Genomic DNA, 9192 nt, shown 5'->3' with positions numbered 1-9192 from the left:
ACTCACAATACTGTATTTCGTAGCAATTATGTATATGACGACACTGAATAAGTGCAGGGTTGGCCTCGGATTTACGAACCTATATTAGTTTATGTATTTATATGTTGGTTAATATCTGTCTAACAATTTAAGTCAAGTCGTTGTATATCACAATCCTAATGCTCGAGACTGACATGCAAAGGTTAACAAAAGTCCAACTTGTCTCAAAATGATTTCCAAAATTTATACATACATATAATGTAACTCAAATATAGTCGTTTTATATATTTAAATATATTTATCAAATTTTATTAGATTAAATAATACAAATCATTTATTTATAAATAAAATTTATATTAAAATTTATATATGAAAAAAAATATACTTTTATATATCTCAAGTAATAAAATTTATACAGTTAACTCAATATCATAAAAATATAGTGGTATGTATTATTAATGTAATTGTATCACATATTTATTTGATAAAATAATATTGATGATAATAATAATGAGTAAAACTTGTATTATTTTGTAATAATAATAATAATTATTGTTATTCTACTAATAATAATAATAACAATATTTATTTACTAATGATGATATTAATTATAATAAAGTGATAATTCTAATCATGATAATTTTAATAATAACGATACTTTTTAATATTAACTATAATAATAATAATAATATTTTATATAAAAATAATAATTTTACTCAAAATGATACTTTTTAATAATAATAATACTAAAATGATACTAAAAATGATATCTTATAATAACAATGATATTTCTATTAAAAATGATAATTTTAATAGAATAATAGTTTTAATATTAATGATACTTTTAATAATAATAATGATGATAAAAATAATGAAAACGATATTTTTATTCAAATCAGTATCTTACAATATTCTAATTTCATCATTTATTATAATGTATTAATGATAAAAATTTATGTTAATATATAGTAAAATATATTTTTATATAGCAAGTATTATAATTTGTATAATGTTCACATAATATCTTTTTAATGATAAAAATGTAGTGATATGTATCATAAATATATATTTGAATCAATTATTTATTTGAATAAATAATATAATATTGATAATAATAATAATGAACCAAAAGTTGTATTATTTTATAATAATAATAATATTAATTATTTTAATAATAATAATAATAATAATAATAACAATGATAACATTAATAATAACCTTAATGATAATAATGATAGTAATAACAATAAAAATAATAATACTTATATTAATAACGATACTGATATTAATAATAATAATAATTATTATTATTATTATTAAATAATAATAATAACGACGGTAATAACGACGATAGTAATAATAATAATCATTTTAATAATAATAATACTAAAATTATTAGTAATAATAATAATAATAATAATTCAGTTGACCATATCTTTTAATCCGTTCATCGAAACCATAAGCTTTCTAAATGAAAATTTATTAACTTTTAGCCAGCTTTCCAATGACATGCACATCATATACCTTATCTTAGTAGCAATCATAAACTATTTAACGACGAAACTAAGCATACAAAACATGCATAATCATATATACTCGGCCACTAGTCAGGGATACACTATTAATATATAAAAGATAAGATATGAATGCTCACGTATCAATATTATAATTCAATATTGCAGGAAAGTACATAGACGCAACGAAAATGATAAATGTTAGGTTGACCTCACGAGCAATACCCTCGAACAATACCCATAACCTCCATAGCTATAACCCATAATTTCCTTAGCTCTATAACGTTTGAAAACTTATTTTGAAATCGCCTGAACATAACTCCGTCGTAGTATTTTATGTATACTAATAATATCTTGAAATAATACTGAGTAAATATATATATGTAAATCGATTGAGAGAGTTTAGAGAAATATATTTTCAAGTTTCTATGATATCTGATATTTCAATCATTTAATATTATCTTTTAATTCTGTCGATAAATATATTAAACTTATATTGAAACAATATGTTCATGTAAAGTATTATACATCTAATACTTTGTTAATGTTTTCAACTAATATAACTATATATTATATATACATATTTATATACACATAAATGTTCGTGAATCGTCGAGCACAGTCAAAAGGTAATTGATTACATGAATGTAGTTACAAAATTTTCGAGATTCAACTTTACAAACTTTGCTTATCGTGTCAGAAATATATAAAGATTAAGTTTAAATTTGGTCGGAAATTTCCAGGTTGTCACAGCTGATTCCCTGGATCGTAACTTGATTTCTTGTCTTTCAACGTTTTCGCTCTAGAATCTTCGTTTTAGCTCTGATTCTCTTGATTCTTTTTACATCATCTTCGTAATTACTTGTTCTTCAATTCTAACCGATGAAGTGGGTATTTTGCCGATAAAGTTCGAATCTTTCTTGTTTTTGGGCCTTAATACCGGGGTGAATACTTGACTTTTTAGTCGATATCAACTTCACACTTATCATTCAAGTATATCTAATTTAAACAAAACCCATAACCAATTTTCCCCAATTAATCATCTCTAATACGGATTTAATCAACCATGAACCCTAGAATCAAAGACATGTATCAAAAACACAAAAAAAAAAAATCATGAATTTCATACATACTTATCATATTCAACAAAGACCCATGATTAATTTAAGCATACAAGACCAAAATCAATAACCCCACACTAATTCAAAACCTAATCCGAAATTAAACATCAATTAAGCATGCAATTAGGTAAGAAAAAGAAAAAGAAAGACAAAATCGGACCTTGTTAACCATGGATTAGAGATCGAGTGAGTAATTAAGCAAGAAGATTTAAGATTATAGATTAGGGTTTGATAAGTTAGAAGAGTGTATGTGATTGGTATGATACAATGTGTGCTACAAACTACATCCAACCCTAAATAAGTCTTAAAAGTCATCGGGTTTAGTTATTGGGTCGGGTTGACCCATTTTGCTTATTTCAAAATCTCATATGAGCTGCGTCGCGGCCCTTAATAGGTGCGCCGCTTCACTATGTGACCAGATGCCTAGTTCTACAAAAACATCTGTAACCATTTATAACGTGGAGCCGCGCCGCTCCCCCAAGGCCGCAACGCGCCTATATCTGATGGTCGATGGAAACTTTTCCTTCTTAAAACTACCGTTCTCAAAGTACACGTGGAGTCACGCCGCACCTCCCAAGGCCGCGACGCGCCTTCCCCTGGTGGTCAAAAAAAAATTTCTTCTTCCAAAAACACAAGTCCCCAACTTTAAGAACCAGATTAACAACCACGCAACACAACCCAATTATCATCATGCACGTTCCTACAAGCAAATATACACAAGAATACAAAAATAACATACAAACTCTACAAAAACACGTTAACTTCAAATTTAGGCGTTGTTGGTGTTGAAGATGAGTTTAACCTAATCTTCCACCTTCTTCAAACCATCAACATAATGCCTGACCTGTTGTCCATTCACCTTGAACTCCTCTCCTTTCGAGTTTACAAATTCTATCACCCCGTGTGGATAGACTTTCCTAACCACAAATGGTCCCGGCCATTTTGATTCCAACTTTCCGGGAAACAACTTAAACCTCGAGTTGAAAAGAAGGACACGATCCCCCTCCTTAAATTTTTTCAGATGTTTTAAACAACTATCGTGCCACTTCTGCATCCTCTCCTTACACATCAATGAGTTATCGTTAGCCTCTAGCCTTAACTCGTCCAACTCATTCAATTGGCTCAAACGGAGGTGACCTGCCTCCTTAAGATCAAGATTGCACGTTTTGAGCGCCCAAAAAGCTTTGTGCTCTATCTCCACGGGGAGATAGCATGCCTTTCCAAAGAGTAAACGGAATGGAGTGGTTCCGGTTGGTGTTTTGTACGCTGTTCGAAATGCCCATAAGGCATCATCAAGCTTAAAAGACCACTCCTTTGGATTAGATCTAACCGTTTTTTTGAGAATTCATTTTAAGGCTCGGTTGGTGTTTTCAACTTGCCCATTCATTTGAGGATGGTAGAAACTTTATGGGTTACCCCATATCGTTTCAACACCTTTTCGAGTTGGGTGTTGTAAAAGTGAGTTCACCGATCACTAATTAAAGCTTTTGGGGTACCAAATCGAGAAAAGAGTTGTTTAGAAACGAAACTACAACTCGTGCATCATTTGTAGGCAAAGCTTGCACTTTGACCCATTTGGAAACATAATCGATGGCAACGAGTATGTAGAGCCTATTATTTTGAGATGCCTCAAAATTTCATCCAAGTTTGTGAGGATTTGACCCGCCCGTTGGCATAAATCATACGATTGACATATTTGGTGGGTATCCTTAAAGATAGTAAGCCAATAAAAACCGGCCTCAAAGACTTTGCGCCCCGTGACTTGGGGACCATAATACACTGGCAAATTATCCCATCGTGACACCGCCTAAAAAGATAAGGGTCCTCCCAGAAATAGTATTTGAGGTCACTGAAGAATTTCTTCCTCTTTTGATGTGACCTCCCCTTTTCCATGAATTTCTTGACAAGGTAATTAGCAATGTCCACATACCATGGCTCGTCCACGTTGTCCATCTTCATTAGATACTCATCGGGAAAATCATCGTGAATACTCAACTCATTTCGAGATTTGGATTCTCAAGTCTAGACAAGTGATCGGCCGCAAGATTTTTGGCTCCCTTCTTATCCCAGATCTCGATATCGAGTTCTTACAAAAGCAAGATCAATCTAAGCAATCAAGGTTTGGAGTCCGATTTTGAGAAGTGGTACTTCAAAGCCGAGTGGTCCTTAAAAACAATAGTCTTTGACAAAATTAAATAGGACCGAAACTTATCGAATGAAAAGATCACAGCAAGGAGCTCCTTCTCAGTGGTAGTATAATTTAACTGTGCTCCTTGCAAGGTCTTGCTGGCATAATAAACTGGTAGAAAATGTTTCTCAACCCTTTAGCCTAAAACAGAGTGAACAACAAAATCAGATGCATCACACATAAGCTCGAACGGAAGGGACCAATTCAGAGCAATTATGATAGGTGCATTAATGAGTTTCTCCTTAAGAATCCTTTATGAATTGCCGGTAAAAATCGGCGTGCCAGAGAAAACTCTGAACACCCTTGACATTGGTGGGAGGTGGATGGTTTTGATAGCAGTTACCTTCGGCGGGATCCACCTCAATACCATTCTTTGAGATCTTGTGCCCGAGGACTATGCCCTCTTGTACCATGATATGACACTTTTCCTAGTTGAGCACAAGATTAGATTTCTCACACCTTACCAACATCCTTTCTAAATTAAGAAGGCATGAATCGAAAGTGTCACCGAAGACCGAAAAGTTATACATGAACACCTCCTTGCAATCTTTTATCATATCATGGAATATGGCCATCATGCACCTTTGAAAAGTGGTCGGAGCATTACAAAGGCCAAATGGCATGCGAAGGTAGGAGAATGTGCCATACGGGCACATGAAAGTGGTTTTATCTTGGTCCTCGGGCGAGAAAGGAATTTGGAGATAGCCCGAAAAATCATCAAGAAAACAGTAGAAGTTGTTCCCCGCTAACCTCTCCAGCATTTGGTCCATGAAAGGTAACGGGAAATGGTCTTTGCGTGTGGCGTCGTTCAACTTTCGATAGTCAATACAAACTCGCCACCCCGTGATAGTATGAGTGGAAATTAGCTCGTTTTTTTATCGTTGATGGTAACAGTCATACCACCTTTCTTAGGTACGCAATTTACCGGGCTTATCCACGGACTGTCAGAAATTGGGTAAATAAGACCTGCATCAAGAAGCTTAATGATATCTTTCATCACGACATCCTGCATGTGAGGGTTTAACCTCCTTTGGCATTGCACCACAGGTTTGGAGTTATCCTCCATTAGGATTTTGTGGGTGCAGTAGGAGGGACTAATACCCTTGATGTCATGAATCTTCTACGCAATGGCCGGTTTATAAGCCTTTAGCATGGATACAAGCTCAGATTTTTGACCTGTATTAAGAGAAGAAGAAATAATTATCGGGAGCTTAGATTCCTCCTGCAACTAAGCATATTCCAAATGATCTGGAAGTGGCTTCAATTCTAACTCTGGAGGTTCTTCAATTGAACACTTGCTCCCTTAATCCGCATCACGGTTGAGTTCCTTTAACTTTTCCTTTGTCGACTCATAGCCGTTTTCCATCAAGGTGGTCAAAATGTCCACCTCTTCAACCTGCAACTCCTCATCAATTTCAACCAAATAAAATTCTCCTGAACCCCGTAATTTTAGGAATTCCTGCAAAAACTCAGACTGGACATCATGTATCATCGGTATAAGCAAGGTATTTTAATAAGAATGGTATTTTAAAGCATGGTCGATTGAGAATGTTGCACTCAAGTCATCTATCCTAAAGGTCAGTTTTTAGCCATAAACATCGACGATACATCTAGCAGTATTCAAAAATGGCGGACCCAAAATAAGTGGAATCATTTCATCCACTTCCATATCCAACACCACAAAATCGGCTAGGAAAACCAATGAACCGGTCTTAACTAGCATATTGTCTATGATTATGCGAGGGAATTTAATAGAGCAGTCAGCTAGCTGAATAGCCATACGTGTGGGTTTCAACTCCCCGGGGTCTCGCTGTAAATAAATATAATAAGGCATTAAATTTATGCTAGCCCCCAAATCTGTCATTGCCCTCATAGAATCCAAGTTACCAAGTAGACTAGGGATGGTGAAACTTCCCGGATCCTCTTGTTTTGTGGGAAGCTTGTTTGCAACTACCGCTGAGCATGCGGCATTCAAATTTACTGAAGACACATTCTCCAGCTTCTTCCTGTTTGAAAATAAGTCCTTAAGAAACCTCGCATACCTGCAATCACATCAATAAAAGGCAAATTTATGTTAACTTTTTAATCAAGTCCATGAACTTGGACTTTTCAGCCTCCAACTTTTCCAATCTCCGCTTCCTCGGGAATGGGAGCGGTGGTTGATAATCTTTGACTACCAGTTTAGCAGCAACAGTTTTCGGCATCTTCACAACTTTCTCAATCACCTATTCTGGCTCCTTTTCCCCTTTTGGTTCACTAACAATGACCGGCTCACTCTCCTTTACTAACGGAATACACAAATCTGACTCATCGGGCTTCTTCGGTGGATCATATACTAAACCAGTATGGGTGGCGATAGCATTAACGTGCTCATCCTTCGGTTAGTATCCGTGTTACTCGGTAACTCCCCCGGTTTCCTCTCACTCCTCTAATTAGCAATCTGACCAATCTGTTTTTAAATTCTAAATAGCGGCCTGCTGGTTTCTAAACAATTGATCATTCTTCTTGTTGGTTTGAGTAACGCTAGTAACCAGCTGAGTTTGAGATATCATAAGCTTCTCCAACATCGATTCAAGATTAGACTTCTTTTCCTCAACTTGGGTTTTTTGGAAATACCCCGAAGCTTGCTGTTGAAAACCCCCACTAGAACCTGGTTGAAACCTCGAACCCTTATTTCCCTGTAGATTATAAGGACTGTTGAAATTTTTGTTGAACAGAGCTCTTCCCTGAAACTGATTGTTGTTTTGTTGACTAATATAAGCTATTTCTTCTTTCTGATTCATAGCCAAACCCGCATCACAATCCTTATCCAAATGAAGCCCACCATAGAATTCACACCCAACCTTCATTCCATGGATGTCCTTGTCCAGTTTCTCTAAGTGTCTCCCAAACTTATCCAACTTTGCATTAATTGAAGCATAGTCATCGTAAGCACTGGTGCTTGCGACTGAAGAAGAAGAACGAGACAAATCATTATCCTCATGCTACTCATGAGAATACTCAGCTTGCCTCTCAATTATCTCGTACGCCTCCTATTCGGTTTTGTCCATAAGACTGCCCTGCAGCATGATCAATAGTAACACGGGTGTTGATATTACACCCTTTATAGAAACTTTGTACCTTATGAAAAGTATCCAACCCGTGTTAAGGACAAGATCGAAACAAACGGCTGAAGCGATTCCAAGCATCATAAAAGGTCTCGTTAGGCTTTTGACGAAACTGAGAAATCTCTTGTTGAAGTCGAGTGGCCTTTGATGCAGGAACATACTTGCTTAAAAACTTTTCCATCAACGTGTTCCAATCCTCAATCGTACCCTCAGGTAAACTGTCCAACCAAACTCTAGCTTCCCCTTTTAATGACAATGGGGAAAGCTTCAAATAAATGACATGATCATGGACATTCCTGAACTTTCTTCCCCTTTTAATGACAATGGGGAAAGCTTCAAATAAATGACATGATCATGGACATTCCTGAACTTGAACAAACCACAGATCTGCAGAAAAATACGAAGATGCGCGTTAGCATCCTCTTGTGGTTCCCCTCCAAACTGACATTTGGACCCAATCAGGCTAATGATGGGTATAACAACCCTCACTTTTCGACTTCTGAAATTACTGTAATGACCCTAGGGTTTACTGTCTGACTATACGTATTAATTATTTAAGGGTTGGTATATACACAATCGATTTAACATTGACCAAATAATAAACTTTTAGTCGACACTCACTGCTAATTAAAATTTATGCATTTCTGTAATATTATAACTATTAATCTATAAGTAATAAATAAAAAGTGACATTTATATAAATAATAAAACAATTGGGAACTAAATAAATAAAAAATACAAGTCATGAATTAGTAAAAAGAAAATAATACTTATCATGTAGTAAACGTAAAATAATAATAATAATAATAATAATAATAATAATAATAATAATAATAATAATAATAATAATAATAATAATAATAATAATAATAATAATAATAATAATAATAATAATAATAATAATGAGACTAAAGAATCTTAAACAATTACATCCTTATGTTGACTAATATATATATATATATATATATATATATATATATATATATATATATATATATATATATATATATATATATATATAACTAGTACCACCTATTGTTGACTAAAAGAATTATAAAATAAAATAAAATCATTAATTAAAACATCCTTATGTTGACTAACACTCTAATACTTGCACTATATAAACACCCCTAGACTCCTAGTTTCTCATTCACAAATCACACCAAACTCCTCTCTCAAAAACAATCTCTCCCTCTCCCTCTCTTGTGGTATTCGGCCAAGAACACCACCACCACACCACCACCATCTTCAAGTAATCTTCAAGCTTGTTCTTCATGTTCATC

At 34.1% G+C, this 9192-nt stretch overlaps 1 protein-coding gene and 1 non-coding gene across 2 annotated transcripts; one reads left to right on the top strand and one right to left on the bottom strand.

The window, feature by feature from the left end:
- Nucleotides 1–3416: 3416 nt before the first annotated feature.
- Nucleotides 3417–5215, bottom strand: LOC139897988 (uncharacterized). The gene is made up of 2 exons (XM_071880710.1): nt 5146–5215; nt 3417–3880 (listed from the first exon to the last, which is right to left on the bottom strand). The coding sequence occupies exons 1-2, from the start codon at nt 5213–5215 to the stop codon at nt 3417–3419; spliced, it is 534 nt and encodes a 177-aa protein (XP_071736811.1).
- Nucleotides 5216–7938: 2723 nt separating this feature from the next.
- LOC139887276 (small nucleolar RNA R71) lies at nt 7939–8044 on the top strand. Its single transcript, XR_011773114.1, has one exon. It is a non-coding gene; the product is annotated as a small nucleolar RNA R71 (small nucleolar RNA).
- Nucleotides 8045–9192: the final 1148 nt, after the last annotated feature.

This window comes from Rutidosis leptorrhynchoides, chromosome 1 (genome assembly GCF_046630445.1).
Source record: "Rutidosis leptorrhynchoides isolate AG116_Rl617_1_P2 chromosome 1, CSIRO_AGI_Rlap_v1, whole genome shotgun sequence".
Lineage (NCBI taxonomy): Eukaryota > Viridiplantae > Streptophyta > Magnoliopsida > Asterales > Asteraceae > Rutidosis > Rutidosis leptorrhynchoides.
The sequence above is the reverse complement of the archived record's forward strand: the minus strand, read 5'-3'. Positions and strand labels throughout refer to the sequence as shown.